This window comes from Rhipicephalus microplus, chromosome 5 (assembly GCF_043290135.1).
Source record: "Rhipicephalus microplus isolate Deutch F79 chromosome 5, USDA_Rmic, whole genome shotgun sequence".
NCBI classification, from domain to species: domain Eukaryota; kingdom Metazoa; phylum Arthropoda; class Arachnida; order Ixodida; family Ixodidae; genus Rhipicephalus; species Rhipicephalus microplus.
This window is the reverse complement of record NC_134704.1, coordinates 42,202,733-42,223,439: the sequence shown is the minus strand read 5'-3', so window position 1 is coordinate 42,223,439 and position 20,707 is coordinate 42,202,733. Positions and strand designations below refer to the sequence as shown.

Here is a 20,707-nt window from a genome sequence, read left to right as displayed (position 1 = left end):
GCTTCTGTGCGTTGTTGAACAATAAAAAATAACGCTCAATGTGCATGCCAATGGCTACTAATGGGGAATCAGAGACAGGAGCATTCGGCTTTTAGTTAAAGCGCACGCTGCGATCCTCATTAGCAGCCATTGGCATGTACATTGAGCACTATCTGACAAGAAAGGGTTGCTACGTTATACTCGCTGGGTGTAACCTCCTTAGTTTTAGAAAGGTTTAGCGAGCATTGGGCCGCAGTGCCATGAATACAGTGAACTAGTACTTACCATGAACTCGAGGTGGTTAAAGGTGGGAAGTAGACCCGAAGCGCAAGCCGTAAGAAAGTGTGCGTGTGCCACCTCTCGTTTAGTCCTTGGAATGTCCGCTGGATGGCGGTGCTTCTATATGGGGAATACATGATGAAAAGATGCGAGATGGTGGTACTTGGAGTGTTGAATAGGTGGACGAACGGACACACAGACAGATGCATGGACAGACGCATGAACGGACGCAGGGTCGGATGCATGGACGAATGCAGGGACAGATGCATGGACGAATGCAGGGACAGATGCATGGACGAACGCAGGGACAGATGCATGGACGAACGCAGGGACAGATGCATGGACGAACGCAGGGACAGATGCATGGACGAACGCAGGGACAGATGCATGGACGAACGCAGGGACAGGTGCATGGACGAACGCAGGGACAGGTGCATGGACGAACGCAGGGACAGACGCACGGACGGACGCACGGACGGACGCACGGACGTGTGGATGGACGCATGGACGGTCACACAGACGGACGCATGGACGGACGGAAGCAAGAACGAATGGACGGACGAATCACTCTCCATCATTTACTCCGTGGATATGCTGCCATTTTTTTTTTTGCGCTACTTTAACGCCATAACGAATCACTACCAACTAGCTCGCCTCTCCGTTTTGCTTGGCCTAATTTCAGTAACACACACACACACAAAAAATGTGTAATCTGAGATCCAGTGACCGCGGCACGATAGTTTCTGCATGAAGAAGTCGTCTTCACAATGGCAGATCATCACACGTTACAAATCCGGAAGAAATGCAGGACCAAAACCCTGCAGTAATAAAGAATGGGCTTTCACAAAAACCACGTGCAACACAATCAGGCGACGAATGGCCCCATCTGATGTTTCTCTTTAGCGCCTCGGCCTTCCTATGGGTCAGCACTAAAACTTCGGTCTACTGAAAGCATAAATATACTCATCGGTTTATCGAGGTTTAAAATACACGGTATTCTACGAGCAGGAAGTTGTGAAAGTTAAAATACTTTGTTATATTGCTAATTTCCTTCTGTTCAAGCTTGTTATATCAAGCATTAACTGCGTATACAATCGAAACAAGAGAAATCATCGAAGTTGGCTTACATACTCTTAGCGTCAAATGAAACGCGACCAGCGACAAGCAATAGCTAACGTACAATGCGTGCGCCGTCCACTCATCACCGTAGACATGCGAAGTGCTGCGGAACCGAAGTGCTGCGTGCCTGTCAATGGTGATGATGACAGACGCCATGCACTGTACCATTTTTTCATGCTCGCTGCTTCTCGCGTTTTATTTGACACCGATAGTGAATACAACAAGCCGTAGCAAGCCTCCATTGAAGAAATGCACTGGGCTAAATAAAGAGTGGTATTTAAAGACGCCTAGTTATATGTCCGAACGGAAAGATCACTTATATAAAATTAGAGAATATACCTGTTGATTGAATGCCCTTAAATACTCTTTCTTTCCAAATTCTATTAGTGACTGGAATGCGCTAAAAATACCAATATTCTCTGATTCTAATTTCCTAACAGCCATTGAAACAGCATTTTGAGCTGCTGAAATAACCCATATATTTGACGTTGGCTTTGTACTTCTCTTGGTTGTTGATTTTTTTATATTATAATTACTGCTTTCGTTGTATAATCCTGTGTTTTGTACTTTTGTTCTAATGCTGTACTACAAGTGTTGATTTCTCCTGTATACTGTAATGCACGATTTATTTGCTTTTAATTTTGCTGTTTTGTATTCTATCTTCTACTGTAACCCCCCTACAACAATGCCCAATGGGCGATGTAGGTACTTGTAATAAATAAATAAATAAATAAATAAATAAATAAATAAATAAATAAATAAATAAATAAATAAATAAATAAATAAATAAATAAATAGCACAGGGACGCCATAGACACACTGTTGAAGTGAGCCTTTTTCAAGACGCTATTGGCGTAGAGCTTCAACAGCCACACAGTGAACGCCGCAGCTTAAGCGAACGAGCTTTCACGAAAAAGAAAGCGCTTCGCGTGAGCCTAATGAGTTAAGAAAAGCAATTATGAAAAGGGAGAGAGAGAGAACCTGCACAGCTGACGAGAACACAGACGTATACACATGCTTTATTTTTTATAGCCGGAAAAGTCACGTGACACTATAACTAAAAAAAAAGTAGATTTTTTCAGGTGCTCGTTTTTTAGAAAGTTACATACGTTCATCATACCATTCGGCCGAAGGCGGCATAGGGAACATCTATTGTTATTTTTTACATTACTGTAGTATTTCTGAATAAAAATGGCAATACATTTAATGGACACAAAGCACTCTTTCCGAGGGTGCAATCGAGACCCACAAAATTTGAATTTGTTCACCTTCAAAGCAGAACGTTTCAAGATTCACAAGCAATACTGACAGCTGCTTTCGATGACAGCGGGAATATAGAAATAAATAATCACGTGTGATCCCGCACAGGCTGGTTCCTGTATACGCTTTTCCTGGCCTAGTTGTCTGTTCACTTCATCTGCTCGCGCTCAGTATTATACATATTTGGGGGACGCAATAATGAGACTCGATGTATTTACCACGGACGTCTAAATGAAAAAAAAACACATTCAGGTGAAGCAGTTGAGAAGTTGCCAACCGACCAAAGCCACGCACTGCCCACGTGAGGCACGTGGTATAGCCGTGGCATCTACTCCGACGTTGCGTCTGCAAATCCATCACGTTCGCAACAATGTGAACGTTGCGCGGCGTCAGAGGGCGACATGAATGTAAAGAACATAAAAGAAAGTGGAAGTAAGTTCTGTCAGTAGAAAAAAAAAAGGCTCTTAGAAGTGACCTTCCTTCGCACAACTAGAACAAAATGATCCCCCGCCAACAGATGCGCTCTTGTTAATGGCAGGCATAGCGCACATTCTTTTTCCTACGGCTTCACGAACACCTCCCGCTGTTTGGCCTTTTCTTTTTCTACGGCCTACGTGACTGGGCCTCGACACAGTTTCCCAATGTGCTTCTCCACGAGAAGGTCTTCCCTCTATAGTGCACACATTCAGCGGAGGAAGTGGAGGTGCGGCATCGAATGCGCAGGGTAAATCAGTGCTTCATTCCTATGGTTCAGTAAGTCTAAATTATTGTCCCGTACCACCATATTCCGTGAGTGCAAGAAAAAGGCACTAGATGTGTCTTCGCAGCATTGCAGTTCCCGTCGTAAATTTTATGGTTTTGAGCACTTAAGTGGCCTAACGTCAGAAAAAGAATTCACAATGCTATGATTCCCTCACGATAGGGGAGGCTTAATTTTCAACGAGATTAAGTGTGTATAGAACTCACAATTAGGCGGAAACTTTGTAATCGTTTCAGTTTTTTCCGGTTACGCCGCCTTAACTTCAAACAAAAGAAAGAAAAGTTTTCGAGGAGCTCATTTTTTTCATATAAAAATTATTCGATGGTCGCAGGTTCGGATCTCAACAGCGTGAAGTGTTTTTAAGTTCACTTAATTTTCCATAATGACCATTACAATACAGTTAAAAACACATATAAATTCCCCAATGCTTAACTTGTCTTGACTGTTTGCTGGTTTTATTGACTGCGTCTAACCAAACTATGATTAAGGCACGCTGTATCGTGGGATATCATTGATATTTTCTTTAAGAGAGAGACAGAGATAGGGAAGTTACAGAAAAAGCAGAGAGATCAGCCCGAGCTATAGTAGCTTTCTGTAGCCTGCTACTCTACACTGGAGAGGAGAGACAGGGTATCGAAAGAGTGATGAATGATGGTGGTAACATATTATTAAAAGCAGCGAAAACTGCAAGACAAGTAGACACTTACAGCGCCCTCTTTTCCTCGGCTTCAGATATCGCACCTCGAACAGCCCTTCGCACATATGCACCCAAAGATGAAGAACATCTAAAAATATTTTATTTACTCTTTTTATTCTGTAACTAAGGCATTGTGATTTATGACAAAATTATCATTAATTTTTTTTATTTTCAAATGACCAACATCAACAACCTCAGTCACACTGTATGCTTCACACGACTCCAGAATAAGATACATTCAAAGGTATACCCTCCGCGTGTCTGTCTGTGTACGCGTGCGTGTGACTCATAGTTGCAGGTAACGCGTTATAAGTAATCGAATACTTGTAATCAATTACATTTTGTAGTAAGTTTGCAACACAATTGAATAATCTTTTGCCACTGTAACGCTCTGGGAAACATAATTACGTTTTTTAAAGTGATTATCCGTAGTAAATTACTTTCCTTTCAAAATCAAGTTGCAATAGCCTTCTATGGCAATGCTCGTCCTGAAAAATATGCCAACACTCTTTATGGACCTCCACCATAAAGAAAAGGTGAAAAAAAAATAGGGTATTTAAGGATCCCGGGTCCTGTCAGGCGGGGGTCATTAAAAAGCTTATTTTTTAACTTTTTTATCTTGGTCGTGACTGCAACTTCTTATCCGAGCACTAGAAACAGTGAAACGCAACGTTTCACAGAGAACATGGACTCTATTAACAAAGCACTGCGTTTGATTGATTTGTGGGGTTTAACGTCCCAAAACCACTATATGATTATGAGAGACGCTGTAGTGGAGGGCTCCGGAAATTTTGACCACCTGGGGCTCTTTAACGTGCACCCAAATCTGAGCACACGGGCCTACAACATTTCCGCTTCCATCGGAAATGCAGCCGCCGCAGCCGGGATTCCAACCCGCGCCCTGCGGGTCAGCAGCCGAGTACCTTAGCCACTAGACCACCGCGGCGGGGCTCAAAGCACTGCGTAAATACAAGCTGGTCAGCAAGGTGTTTCTGCGTTATATTATCACCGTCCCCTCCAGGCCATGTATTTAGATAGTTCATTGTAGCAACTTCCTTCTTAACGAAGGAACATCGAGGGATCAGTGACAACTTTGAAAAACAAGTACTGCTTAATGTTAACAACGTGCAACACTATATCACAGAAGCCACAGTAAGCCTCTGAGTATTTTCGCAAGCCACCTGCAGTCTTTTCTCTGCCGCGCAAGTAACAGTATTTCGTTGAACTTGGAGTGAACCTGTGTTACTGTGTCATGGAAATAAAATTTTGAAGGTGAACTAAGACACCACTATCATCATCGATGGAGAGTGGGAAAGGACAAGGGCTAATCCCTTCTTCCCCCCTGCTAGCCCGAAGGAAACTGCCGGACATTGAATAAAGCTTATTCCTTCAAGCACAGCATTGCAAAAGTAACTGATCACATTTCTAGAATTGCTCAGTTACGTTTGTAAGGCTGTTGTTGACCACTGTAACCAACTACACATCAAAGGGAGCAATTGAAGCAGCGGTAATCGCCTACTTATTTTCTGTGACGTGTGCAACTATCAGTAGGTGTATTTCATGCAGAATCTTCAAATGCCGAGCACTTTACGTTTATAATCTTTATTACCATTTTCTTTTTAGGAGGCGTATCTAGGCAGTTCAGCATGGTTTTTAAGAGGGCATCGCTACCCAATGTGTTCACATTGGCACCCTTACGACGCAGCTCGTGCAAAGACATTGGATTGCCCCTCGAAGGCCAACAGGCGGAGCCTATCTTCAGAGAGGTGAGAGGGCGTCGTACAAAAGTTACTACACAGTAGGCCACTTAGTAAACATGTTTAGAATCGCTTCCGTAAGTGTGAATTTGGCGCACAACTTTTCAACGCAAGAAGGTGATAACTCGTGTTCAGCGTCTGGCAGGTATTGATCGAAAATTGATTTGAATCTGAATCGACACGAGGACGCTAGGCTTGTATCACGTCATCGTACTAATCTGGGACTGCAGACATTACATTTATGCATTACAAATGCACCAAAAAAGTGGAAATCGACAACTAAAGGTTTGTGCATCTTGTCTAAAACATGTATGATGGCCTGACTGAGTTATCCATGAGTTTCAGGCAATTTGTGTCATATATAGTTAGCACCCTTCATTTATTTATTACATTGCTATGACTATTTTTTGAAATATATTGGAGCTTTACTATAGTTCTTGCTATGATGGGCCACATGCATGTTTCGTTCAGTGTTGTCGCTTTCCCAACTCCATAATTTTGTTATGTTGTTGTTTTCCTGGTGACGGGTGAATTATGATGTGGTACGCCGCCTTTGTTTTTTTTTTCTTCACACCTATAGCCCAGTATATGTGTACTTTTAACTACCAGTCATGGGGTGTAATAAACACAACTCAACTCAAACTACGTGCGTATGTTTAACACGTACTTGAAACATCAGCGAAAATACGACGGGGACTCGAGAGTAGAAGGACATAACACACATAATATGCGCTCTTTAACAACTGAAGTTTGATGAAACAAAACTGAGGACACTAAAAATCAACACTATGCGGGTGCATGAATGTTAAGTTACTTGAAAGAAATTGCCAGTCACGTGTACCTCCCTGTCTAGAAAACAGACGGTTCAGGTAACAAATGATTAATTTGATGGAGAACGTTTCTGCGAGTTCACGACCCCCTTTTCATCTTTGTGTTTTAACATAAAGACTGTGTTATTTAAAAAATCTTTCATTAAACTTCAGTTGTTAGACAGTGCTTGTATGTTTCGTGTTTCCGTCGTGTTAGCTATAATTTTCCAAGTGTGCATCGTTTACAACTTGTCCACCTCTCCACCTTACATGAATTCGTTTAACACACGTTCTGCGTTCATTCAGGCCGAAGACAGCGACAGGTCCTCGCGCGCCTCGGCTGACGCGGGAAGCCCACTAGACTTTTCAGTCAAGCCGAGGAGGGGCCAGTGGGCGAGCAAGGCCGACTTCGTTTTCAGCTGCATCAGTTACGCCGTAGGCCTGGGAAATGTATGGCGATTCCCGTACCTCTGCTACGAGAACGGAGGAGGTGAGAATGTTATGTGGCGTCCAGTGTGTGCTCCTTCCTGGTCGTTACTTCACGAGCGTATAATCACTCCGCGTCGCAAGAGGGAATACAGAAAGTTTATAGAGCTTGCTATGCAAATATGAATTGCGGCGGATATTGTTCTCATCGATGCGTCTCCAATACGGAACAAGCACAGGTGTTACTTCTTTTGCTTTAATCACTACTAATAATAATGCGCGAAAAAAAGAACAGCGCATTGTATGCATAAACACGCGGTTATTGCATGTCCCTGCGCAGGGGCCTTCCTCATCCCGTACTTCACATGCCTCCTCACCACGGCAGTGCCCATGTTCTACTTGGAAGTGGCAGTTGGACAGTACCTCAGCAAGGGAGGCATCGGGGTCTGGGCCGTGGCGCCGATGTTCAAAGGCACGTGCTGGTTCAACCTTGATAAAATATATCATCGTGCAATGCGAATATAGGGTGTTTCATTTGACTTCGGCACGTTTTTTTTTTCATTTATTTTGAGCCGCTGAAAAAGATTTTAACGTGGCAGTTATATTAGCATCGATTGAATAATCAGACGTTTATTAAGAAGTGTTACAGCTTCCGTATCAAATACTTTTCACTATCTTAAATAGTCGTTAATTATCCAGTATGATATATACTATAGTTATACTATAACTATATACTATAGTTATAGATATATACTATACTATAAAAAAATTAAGACTTGCTCTGAATGGCTCAGAACAACACTGAAACGATTCAGCATGCATGCTAATTGAACACTAAAGCTCCCTTTAACTGCCTAAGAAAATACTCAAGAACAAGTGCGTTAGTATCTTCTGTCGTTTTCCCTGTTTGTAGCACGATCCGTGACGTTAAGAGTTCGCTTACGTGACGTCGGGATGAAATAGGTTCTCTATTTGTCAATGTAAAAGAGATATACGTTGAGTCTTGTCACCTACCCTGCTTTGGCATTAAGTTGCATGCCCATTGCCCCTTGTCTGGCATGACTATCAGGGGGCGGTAACTCCTGTTGCGAACGACGGACCGATCCCGCCGAAGCCACCACTGTTGCGTAGCGTATGTTTATCAGCTCGCGACTGCTTCTGCGCAGAGCCGATAAGACGAGCGGACGAGACGACGGTGAGTTAAACAAGGTTTATGTACAGCATATATACAGAGGCGTTACAATTTCGGCACTGGGGCCGACAGAGACTCGGAGAGCCGAGCTCTCCTCTCTAACACATAGGTCAGCCTTTCACCTAAGACCGCTGACTCACACACATGTCGGCACTCCGACATGGGGACTCCTCTCTCGTAGGACAGCCGATCGCGACGCGCCGCAGGGCTTCTTTTATTTACACCGGGTCCAACCAAAATGTCCAATCAGAAGCGCCGCTGGTCGTCAGGGCAGATTCCGCCAATGGGGCCGCCGCGCCATGCGTCAGACCACCTGACACGAGGACGCCGGCTCGCTGTCACGCGCGCAGCTGACTCAATGCACGTGGGCCAGGGAGGCGCCGCGCGTGTTCACTCCGTCGAGTTGATCGCGCCAGGCAGACTGCGGGCTGGCCTTGACCCAGATTGCCTTTTTCAGAGGCACGGTCGTTTGACGAGGACTCGCTGGCATAACAGCACCCCCGCCGCCAGACAATGCACCGGAAAGACGAGCTGCTTCAACGGGGCTCGGATGTCAGGTGCGCTCGTTCGCCAGGTCCCTCCAGGTTCGCCTCCAGGGCCATGGGGAGAATACAGCTCCAAACTGTTCCGGGAACACATCCCATTTTTGACGACGGATCCCAGCTCCACTGGCTTGTCGCCACAACTTGCTGACCAGCTTCACTCGTCTCTTCTGACCATCTTCGGTTTCAGCACTTGACAATGGTTCTGCAGCTTGCTAAGAACGGTTCGACAACAAACAACACACGACACAAGCAAGTGCCCTCGGTCACCCGACAGAACACCAGACAAAGTATAGTACAACATATACCTATCTACGTGTTCATCGGAATTTTGTTCCCTCTACATCAAGAGGCACATGTGGGACACAAGACTCTTAAAGTAAGAACTTAAATTTTTCACACTTACAACAACGCAACGAATTAGAATACCACATAAAGCTGGCCCCTTGAGATCACTCTGAACGAGAGCGCTCAGCCCAGGTCGTGATGAGGTCAAAATTTTGCCCCGAATCGCCAACGAGAAACCGAAAGGTTGAGAAGGTACTAACTAAACGCACGGCTCAATGCGTCTGCATTAGCGTTTACCTTTCCTTTCCTTTATTTTTTTTTTTTGATAGCGAACGTCAAAGTTGCGCTGTGGAGCAACATGCTCCACTTCCGTAACCGGCCACTTTTAGGCGACGATACCTATGCGGCACCAAGAGCGGCTCACACTTTCGACGTTGCACAGGGGAACAACGATACGGCTTGCTACTGATTGACTCCTCACCGCTTAGCTCGATATCGTGTTCGATCACCGTCGTGTCTCCGGGACGGTCCGACAACACATACCCAAACTCGGAAACAATCTTTCTCAGGTCCTCTTTCTCAGGTCCTCCTTCACTTAAGCTAGGCTCTAGGTTTATCTGCTCCCGGATTACTTTCGATCCCCCTTCAATTACCTCACTAGAACTCAAATTTTCTGCTTCCTCTTCCTCTGAAGCCTTCAACAGCTGATTTACGACCGCTTGATGTTGAACATTGGGTTGCATCAAGTTGTAAATTTTGTTCTGCCGCCTTCCTACTTGCACCTCATAATTTGTATCGCAAGGCTTCGATAATACTTTGGCGGGCCCTTCCCAATCAACCTCAAGCTTGTTCCTTTTGAACGGCTGCAGCAGCATTACCTGATTATCAACTTCAAAAGCACGCTTCTTCACCGATTTCTCGCAGTGCTCCTTCGACAGCACTTGTGCCGCGGTTTTCTGGCTTTCCACTAGCGCTTCAATCGAGAGATCCTCACGCTGCTCTCGAATGAGCGTCTCTCGATCAACTCTCGGCAGCTCGCTCCAACTTTCCGCTACAGGCGAGAGCGTTGCAACCCTCTCGCTCTGACTCAATGGCGCCATGTCGTCTCCCCCTACCGCGCCGGCCGCGCCGGCCGCTTTCGCGACGGGCCGCTCGCGTGACTGCTCACATGACTCATGCGGAAAATTTCCTTTCTGGGGTTCCGTCGACCCGCCGACAAGGTCACTTGAGAGTTCACTGCATTGAACCAGATCAAGCTGCCGCGCTAGCTTCCGCGCTTGCGATCGCGTGAGAGCCATGCACGCTAAGTTGGGGAAGAACGATTTGCCCTGCTCTTTGAGAAGCTGCTCCGAGTTGTTGGAGAAAAGATAAGGAAAACGATCATTCAGCGCGGCAGACACAGCCGCTTCGGTGCGAAGCTTACCGAACGGGCCTTCAATGACAACCGTGGCGATTGGTAAGCGAACACTCTGCTCCTCGGCGACTTGCCTGATCCACGCACATTCTCCTGTGAAGTCATCCGGAGACACCAATGAAGGATGGACAACGTCCATGGTTGCCGCTGAGTCTCTAAGTGCTCGGCACGTTTTCTTATTCACCCTAATTTCTTGGAGATACGGCTCCAACAACCGAATGTTTTTTCCTGATTCTCGGATCGTTGCGAAAGCAAACTTTTCCTGACAGTTTCTCGCGATGTGCCCTTCCTTTTTACAGTTGTAGCAGATTAGCGGCTTCCGTTTGTTTTCCGATTCAAATGCCTGTGTGGTAGAAACCTCCCTCGATTTCTCCGCTTCTGTTTGCCCTTCCCCTACACTGTCCTTCGTAAGAGACGGGTCCTTCTTGAAATTACGGTGCGGATCGGGTCTCCGTTGATCAGGTTTCTTTGAAAAGCCCTCTTTCCTTTCATCCTTTTCAACGCGCACTGCCCTACTATGCAACTTTCGGCGAGCATAATACTCCTCAGCTAACTCAGCTGCCTTATTTAACTGTACTTCCCCAAGTCTGTCCTGCAGCCAAAGTTTGACATCCTCCTCAATGCAGCGGTAGAATTGCTCCAATGCAACGCATTCCACCACTTTATCGCGGTCGTCATAAACCCCTTCGCCCTTGAGCCATTCAATCAAATCGGCTTTAAGACGAAACGCGAAGTCAACGTGTGACTCATTCCCCTTTTCAGCATACCGGAACCTTTGCCTGAAAGCCTCGGGTGACAACTTATAACGTCTCAAGAGCACTTCCTTAACCTCGTCATAGCTCTCAAACGCTTCCCTCGACAAGCAAGTTATCGCGTCGGACACTTCGCCGGGAAGAAGAGCTAGCAGGTTCCGCGCCCAAAGAGACCGCTCCAAAGCGTTTCGCTCACAGACGTGTTCAAACTTGACGAGATACTTCGCCATGTCCTCGCCTACTACGAACGGTGGCAGTTGGTCCCGAATTCTAAAACCGCTGACCTGAATCGTCGGAGAAGCTACGCTAGGCGCCTGCGAACACTGTAGGATTGCCAATTCTAGTCGTTTCAACTCTATGCGCTCTTGTCTCTCGGCCTCCTCGCGCTCGCGACGTTCTACTTCTCGCCTTTCAGCCTCCTCACGGCGTGCTTTTATATCCACCCAGGCCTCATCGACTTCCTCAGCCGACACTCCCTCATCCTTCATGATCTCAAGGATCGCTTGCTTTCGTTTCGCGCGGCCCAAAGTAATGCCGAGTTCCTCACAAATTTCGATGAGTTCCTTCACTTTAAGGTTCTCCATCGTTCACACTAGCCTCTTGCTGTTTGCCCCTGTTAACAATTTACTTGCCGTACCCACTATAAGTCAACTAGCAAGACGCGCAAGCAATTTTTCACTCTCCCGTGTTTACCCCCTCCGCATTAACTTTGGTTTCAAAGCACTTCGACTTTGCTTGAAACGATCAAAGCTCACTCTAATGCTTCACACAGCCCTTCTCTAAACTACTACAACCTGAGCTAGAGTAGTCTGGTGAACTGAGGGGAAAACATCAGGCACTCACCGCATCGATGTCGCTGACGCCGGCCGATCCCGCAGCTGCCAACCACTGTTGCGAACGACGGACCGATCCCGCCGAAGCCACCACTGTTGCGTAGCGTATGTTTATCAGCTCGCGACTGCTTCTGCGCAGAGCCGATAAGACGAGCGGACGAGACGACGGTGAGTTAAACAAGGTTTATGTACAGCATATATACAGAGGCGTTACAATTTCGGCACTGGGGCCGACAGAGACTCGGAGAGCCGAGCTCTCCTCTCTAACACATAGGTCAGCCTTTCACCTAAGACCGCTGACTCACACACATGTCGGCACTCCGACATGGGGACTCCTCTCTCGTAGGACAGCCGATCGCGACGCGCCGCAGGGCTTCTTTTATTTACACCGGGTCCAACCAAAATGTCCAATCAGAAGCACCGCTGGTCGTCAGGGCAGATTCCGCCAATGGGGCCGCCGCGCCATGCGTCAGACCACCTGACACGAGGACGCCGGCTCGCTGTCACGTGCGCAACTGACTCACTGCACGTGGGCCAGAGGAGCGCCGCGCGTGTTCACTCCGTCGAGTTGATCGCGCCAGGCAGACTGCGGGCTGGCCTTGACCCAGATTGCCTTTTTCCGAGGCACGGACGTTTGACGAGGACTCGCTGGCATAACACTCCCTCTACTTCCCAAGTACTCGCTCTCGGCAGCGGCAGCACCGCTTTTACCACTGGTGGTTGCCGAGCAACCTACTAGAAATAAATCACTAACAACAAATTTGTTTCATGACGTCCCTGGTGAGGTCTTTGAATAGAGGGAAACGACGAAAAATTGTGAGGAGGAGGGCTGCCATGGAAGCCCTCATTTTTTTCCCCCACTTCACATGCAATTAGAATACACTCGTGCCTTCTTTCATGTCCGCTGGCCGCTTGGACTAGGTGGCCATTCGTGAAATTTTGTTAATCTTTTTTTCTTAATTTTGTTTGTGTTTTGTGAAGAGGCGAAAGTTAAGCTGGCTGATTTCTCAGTACGACGAAACTTGATCGGTACAAATAAACGCGTCTTGTTCAAAAAAAAAAAAAAACAGACACCTGTGAAAGTGTCAATTTATAAAAACAACTTTAACTTACAACTGACATATGGACATAATAAGAAAACTTTTGACCCAGAATATCCGAAGCAATGCGAAAGTTATCAACAATCGAGAGTGGGAAACGTCATCTTTGACTCAATCACGTCTTTTATGACGGCGCGCATAGTTTTCTTACAGAACGTGAGGACCAAACGAGACTGAAGTTCAGAGGCACCGAGAGGCTTGAAGCGATGAGAAAAATTTTCGAGAAGTAACGTCGCTGGAAAGAGTGTTTCGGCAAGTTGACTTGTCTTCGTCAGGACAAACGCGTTGCCTTGACGAAAAAAAAAAAAAGCTAGCTTGTCAGTACGTTGACTCCACCAACACTCTCCGTAATAATTTTAGAAGCATTTATTCCATCACGTGTATTTGAGTGACACTGTATTAGAAGTGAAGACTCACAAATTTTCAAACCGCAGCTACAAGAATTCCAAGAACAAGAAGCAGCCTATATTTATTCGACATCATTTGAACTACCCACCAAAAGTAAAAGAAACTAAAACTATGCAGCCGCGCCAACTTGATTTCAAGCCTTTTAATAAACGCATTTTACGGACAGGAGCTTGGCTGCCGTGTTCACCAATCAGTCAAGTGACACTGAACTTCTGTCACTCAAGTCAGATTTCCAGAGAACTGGGTTTACTCATATGTACTCATGCAAAATCAATTGATTGATTTGTGGGGTTTAACGTCCCAAAACCACCATATGATTATGAGAGACGCCGTAGTGGAGGGCTCCGGAAATTTTGACCACCTGGGGTTCTTTAACGTGCACCCAAATCTGAGCACACGGGCCTACGACATTTCCGCCTCCATCGGAAATGCAGCCGCCGCAGCCGGGATTCGAACCCGCGTCCTGCGGGTCATGCAAAATCAATGCCTGTTCAAATAGTGAGTCCAAATACTTGTGCTTACCCGTTGGCTTTAGGAAACGCTGAAAAACCTTCGCTGGACTAGAGATTCCCGGGTTAGCACACCGCAGAGCCGCGAAAACATGTGTTGCCCGAGTAAGTCATCTTCGACGGATGCACGGTGGAATTGTTCAGCGTAGCTCGCGGCGGATTTCGTTCTGTGCCCGCCACAACTTGCCGTCTTTATCTTTCCCGTAGGTGACACGCCAACCGAGTGAAATAACTGAGCGCGATCCAACTTCTGATATCGCTGAGCGAGGGTCGAGAAGGAGCGGAGGCGAACGCTACGAACGCAAGTCAATCACTTCCCGCGCTTCGCCCGATTTAAAATTCACAAAATCAGGAATAAGAAAAGTAATACAAACAAAAACAGAAGTGCTCTACAAGAGCATCTAGTTTTATTATTTGTAAAAGCTTGTGAGAGCCAATAAATGCGAACATTCACATGAACCTCACTCTGTTCAGTCAAATATTAAGATTTCCGGCAACCACTACGAGCATGCAACTGACGTCACTTCGTTTTTTTTTTTTTAGTCTGCAGACTTAGAACGCATAGTATAGTCGAAAAGCGCGAAATTTTGAATGGCCTAACGCATTGTGCTGACATTCCACGTGTGTTATAAAGAAATAAGACGCGAGAAAAATGATAGCCCTTCCAAAAAGGGTCGTGAAGGCGAGAAAGAAACTACTCTCTCGCCTATATGAACATCGTTTGGTTGAATTAGGGGCCCTTTAACTGTCAAACATTTCCTCAAAGACTGCTGGCACTTTGAGCGTATCTATCTATCTATCTATCTATCTATCTATCTATCTATCTATCTATCTATCTATCTATCTATCTATCTATCTATCTATCTATCTATCTATCTATCTGTGCTCTCGTGATCAATTCCTTAACTTGGAGTAGATCGAAATTAGTGCAGTTACGTAAGAGTATTTTACGATTATGTCTGTCTGGGGATGATATGAACAATGTGTAAATACCGTCGTGTATGACGTCATACTCTTTTCTCCAGACAGGTATGGCACATACCCGTATACCACGGGCCACGGTATGCGGGTATGTGCCACAGGTGGTTGACAGTGTACATCTATTGAGGAATGGTGAGGACAGACATTGGTTATTTAAATGACAGAACGTTAAGAAAAACCAACAATTGCAGCGTTGATCTTATGAATGCGAAGAATATATGCTCTGGTCACAGAGGAAATCGAACAAAACGATTCTGCGTGGCAATAAAGTATTCTACCATAGAACCACGCCATTTTTCGGAACATGCTTTGAAAAAAGACCTTATGCCGGCATAATCTTGGTGAAACGTCAATTGTGGTAGCAGTACTCACTGCCCATCTACTTTTTAAACATTACATATCAACTCCGCTGATACAGGCGTGACGTCTGCTTAGCGTCAATTGTAGTTGAGCGCCATTTCCTGGAATGGGTCTACGGAGCACGGTCCAGGAGTACCATGCATCATCGCAAGAACAAGCGCTACATTTAAGTTTACCGCTTCTGGTGCTGGCAATGCCCATGTTACGCAAATGTGGACAATTCACCATATAAACATATGCGTCTTTTCAACATATATCTGTGCGTATAATATTTCTACATATTTTTAGCGTCATTTTGTAAGGTATCGCTCAACAAAAACAACAACAAAATCGCACCACATCCACGGAGTGAATGATGACTAGTGGGGCGAAGCGTCCGTCCGTGCATGCGTCCATGCGTCCGATCACGTTCGACAATGCAGATGGTGCGCGTAACACCGACGAGACTCGAAGTGACTTTGACTTTGAAAAGGGAAAAAGGAAGAAATAAGTGCCGTACCATTACTGCCTCTCTTAAACGAGGGCACCTCCACAATTCTGTGCAAGGAATGGGGGAATCGAAGTTAAAGGGAGAGGAGAAAAGTGGCAAGAAAAAGGTAGAGGAAAGAAAAAAATGGCGGCATATCGACGGGATGATTGATGGAGAGTGGGGCGAAGCATCCGTCCGTCCATTAGTTCTTGCTTCCGTCCGTCCATGCGTCCGTCCATACTCCCGTCCGTGCGTGCGTGTATTCATTCGTCCACTCGTCCATCTGTGCGTCCGTCCCTGCATTCGTCCATGCATCCGCCCCTGCGTCCGTCCTCGCATCCATCTCTCCGTGCAGCCATCCGTGCGTCCGTCGATGCATCTGTCTGTATGTCCGTTCGTCCATCTATAGTCAACACTCCAAGTACCACCACCTCGCATCTTTTCATCATATATTCCGCATATAGAAGCACCGCCATCCAGCAGACATTCCAAGGACTAAACGAGAGATGGCACACGCACACTTTCTTACAGCTTGCACTTCGTGTCTACTTCCCGCCTTTAACCATAAAGATATCTAGTTGAAAAAGCTGGTCTAGCATAACATTATTGGGAATGCGCTTGACAGATATGCACAGTAAGTGATAACAACACATACTGAACACACGCAACACTGTGTGCCAACAATGGATGGCAGCTTTGTGTTTCCAGTGGCTTATTGTTCAGCCATATGTAGATTTCAATGTCTGAATGAGGCCACTGTTACAAATGCAGATGAACCTTGGTGTACAAGAGTTCATAGTATATACTATAGTTCACTGTATTCATGGCACTGCGGCCCAACGCTCGCTAAACCTTTCAAAAACCAAGAAGGTTACGCCCAGCGAGTATAACGTAGCAACCCTTTCTTGTCAGCTAATGCTCAATGTACATGCCAATGGCTGCTAATAGGGAATGAGAGACAGAATAATTCGGCTTTTAGTTAACGCGCACGCTGCGAATTTTTTATTGTTCAACAACGCACATGAGAAATCTCCCACCGACACCACCTTGCAGGTCGAAGCGTAAGACATGTTACGTACTACGACGACGGACAAACGGGTGCTGCTTTAAGGAGCTTCGCCCCTAAAAAGCGCGTTCAAACTGCGAGTCACGCACGCGCAAGATGAAGACCCGTATGACACACGCAGTCGACTGAGATTACCACCAAGAAGGCCGGGGGTACAGTGATGTGCACGTTTTAACACGGGCCAGAGAAGAACTCACGAAATGCAGTTGGTTCGTCCAGGAAGAGGCTGAATCATTCAGCCCTGGACTCGATGGCGAGCAGGGGCACAACACAGAGATTGCGCTCGTGGGAGCCAACTGGGAGGGCCCTGAGCGCCATGTGAAGCCCCGAAGCAAGACCAGTGAGGATGTCATTCCTGGTTTATATGTCAGGTTGCTGAAAGGTCGAGGTAGCGGGCTCAGTCGTCGTGCTTCTGGTGACGGTGACAGGAACCGGCGGTTGTGAAAAAGCGCGCGGTGTCCGCGTAGCCGTCGAGCGCTTTTTGACGATGGTAGGGGTCGGCTGAGCGGTGCATAAGGGCGGGGCTGTCGTCGTTGTAGTGGGCACGACGGGCGCACTCGTTGTAGGACGAGGGGCGGCCTCCGAGGTCGTGTCGCCGGTACCGGCGGGCGCATCTCGGAAGGAGCGTCCCTTGAATCATGATGGAGGCGGTGCTGCCAGGGGTCCTATGCTGCAGGGCTTGGTGGCGGGTCACGGTGTCATCGGTTGAGGCAATGGTGACCACGGCCCTGCGATGGAGCTGCCAGGCTGGACAGCGCGGCTCGGTTGCAGGATGTTTCCCGCGACAGATTATGCAGCGAGGGCGTGCTGCACACGATCCTGGGGCGTGCTTGATGCCGCGGCGCAGGCACCGTTCGTCTCGAGAGCAGGTGGTGGTTGCGTGCCCGAAGCGGCCACCGCGGGAGCACTGCAGGGGCTGCGGCTGACGGGGTCGAACAGGGCGCCTTTGCTTGTAAAGCAGTATATCCGGTGAGGCGGTAGTCCAAGCGAAAGTGAGGGTGAGGCAGTTGCCTCTGCGTACACTGGACACGAGGGGCACAGGCGAAGCAATGTTGTCGGCGAGGTCCTCGAAAGGGATCATTGGGTCCACTCCAAAAACCATGCCAACACAGGTGTTCAGGTCGAGTTGTTTGGCTCGTACTTTGGTCTAGCAGATCGTCCCAACCTGAAGTAGGGTGGTCAGATCGGCGGTGGGGTGGGTGTCGACAACAACAATGTTGCGCCAAAAATGGACCTGCACTCACTGGGTGGCTGGGAACCCTGAAAGGACGGCGGTAATCGCATCCCTCGACGCAGCCAGGAAGTTAGCCTTCTTCCCGACAGGCCGAAAGACGATGGTGACCGCACATCCGCTCGGAGGAAGGTCGCCAACAACGTGGGGACCGTCAGAACGCGGAGGCGTGCTTGGGGGCACGCCGCGCTCACTGGAGGCGGACGCCGTTTGCTCGGCGGCCGCAGTAGTTGAAGGACGAGATGAGGTGTTGCTGCCAGGGAGGTATCCCTCGCAGATAGTACGCGACCCAAGAAGGCCGAGCGCAAGCGTATTCAACGCGCCCTCTACTCTGCTTCATCCATGCTCCACCAACAATCCGCCACGTACGGCGACTATCCAGGAGACTGAGAGAGGCACTTGTTGGCAAACCGTGTGCAGCAGCCAAGCGGAGAGTAGCGGCAGAGTAACGCCATCTAGGAAATGAGACGAGAAATGGTCATCTATTTCTTTTGCCTTTTTACATGCAGAGCATGTTGTACTAGGGGCTAGTCATGCGCCGTCGCCGTCCGCAGCCTCCCCTCCTCCTCTGCCAGCCATCTGTTCATCCCTTCCTTCTCTCGACACAGCGTGTGCTGCGCTCGCTTCTCCCCTCCGCACACCGCGCGACCTTTAGTTCTACGTACGCCAACTGTATGCTAACGCGCGCATGCGCAGGCCGGGGCCTGTGCTCGCTATAAATATAACCGAGTGTCAGGGCACGCTGCCCTTTGTCGGTTCGTTTGTGCGGTCGCTTTACGTCCGATGTCACTGGTGAAAATGTATGCTAACGAATCCGCAAACACACTTACTGACGTCCCTTCCAATAGCGTCAGCCAATGTGTTGGGGGAACCGCAAGCGATTCCGAAGACACTTCGTCCGTGGACAAGGCCGCGCTGAGGAGAGCTTGCGATGCGGAACGCAAACGTCGGCGTCGAGCGGAAGATCCCCAGGTCTGAGAACGTGAAGCAGCTGCGAGACGTCAGCGTCGAGCGGAGGATCACCAACGTGAAGCAGCTGCGATACGTCAACGTCGAGCGGAAGATTCCCAGCTTCGAGAACGCGAAGCCGCTGTGAGGCGTAAGCATCGGCAAGAGAATCCGGATGGTGAAGCCGCGTGCAAGCGTCGACGCCGCGAGGCCAATCGCGATGCCGCCCGCGAGCGCGCCACGATAGCGGCGTGACGAAGCCCCGTACTCCGCAGAGTGGACGTGCTTTGCTTCGCCGAGACGTGGAACGCCACCGATGACGTGGACGTTGCGGGATACGCTCCGGCCTCGTGCACGCACGGGTTCCAACGACCTGTGGGCGGCGCGGGAATTTACGTCAAGCGTGACGACGTCGACTTTGTCTAAGACCTCTAACGACGGCCCGGCGCGTCAACAACGCGCCAACGGCGAGCACTGCGTCGCTAGCGTCTGCGGAGTCAACGTCATGACGATGTACCTCGCGCCCAACCTATCGCGTGCCGCCGTGGAGAAGTACGTCGACGAAGCCGTGGAAGAATACCTGAAACAATGACCGCAACGACGACCCTTCGTGATAGTTGGCGACTTCAACGTCGACGTCATCAAAGACCATTGGGTGGTCGGCTACATGGAGTCGTGGCACTCGAGCAACGCACAACGGCAAACATCATCCGACCTTGGTTCGCGGAACGCACATCGACCACATCTTTGCAAATTTCGGCCTTCGATCGCTTCAACCAGACCCACTCACCCTTCACTTTACGGACTATAAAGCCATCTCGCTCAAAATACCAAAAGCGTATCATCAATGAACATCGTCTTTCGCAGCATACGTGCGTGCATGTTCACTTATAACACACACGCATGTCGCAAATTACAAACCACGCTTATCGCAGTTCAACATATATGCTCTGCAAGCTAACTTGTGTTCCCACTCGGGAAACTGCGGTCATTTTTTTTTCGTCTTTTCTCGGTTACACGTGACTAGTCACAAGGTTAGATATAAGAAGCTTAACCCCTAAAAAATGACACCGCAGTCACCTTCTTTCCACATGCTTCGCATAACGTCGATTCCATGATACGTGAGATAGATCTTCGTACTTTTATTTTTATTTGTTTGTGAAAGTTATCTGAAAAACCCTGTATGTAATCCGCGCCATGGTTTTTTTTTTTTTTTTTGCAGGCGTAGGCATCGCATCGCTCGTGGTGTTGATGCTAAGCAGCGTCTACAACATGGTCATTGTGGCTTGGATTCTGTTCTATTTGATATCATCTTTCACCACGGTGCTCCCCTGGAAGCACTGTGGGAACTACTGGAACACGGACAGGTGCTGGGAACACAACTATACCCACCCAATGCCACCGCACAACAGGACGGTCACGCCCATCGTGGAATTTTGGGAGTGAGCACAGCCTTTATACATACATACATACATACATACATACATACATACATACATACATACATACATACATACATACATACATA

The 20,707-nt window shown here is 47.8% G+C and overlaps 1 protein-coding gene across 2 annotated transcripts in view; it reads left to right on the top strand.

Annotated features, from left to right (window-relative positions):
- Nucleotides 1-3,190: 3,190 nt before the first annotated feature.
- LOC142817750 (sodium- and chloride-dependent GABA transporter 1-like) overlaps nt 3,191-20,707 on the top strand; it is a 41,223-nt gene continuing 23,706 nt past the window's right edge. Inside the window, exons 1-5 of one of the 2 annotated variants that reach the window (XM_075895305.1) lie at nt 3,191-3,390; nt 5,718-5,860; nt 6,967-7,150; nt 7,427-7,558; nt 20,402-20,621. In XM_075895305.1, coding sequence (XP_075751420.1) covers nt 5,741-5,860; nt 6,967-7,150; nt 7,427-7,558; nt 20,402-20,621 — 656 coding nt within the window. In that variant the 5' untranslated portion in view covers nt 3,191-3,390; nt 5,718-5,740. The remainder of the gene's footprint in view (nt 3,391-5,717; nt 5,861-6,966; nt 7,151-7,426; nt 7,559-20,401; nt 20,622-20,707) is intronic. The other variant, XM_075895304.1, reaches the window with a different exon arrangement.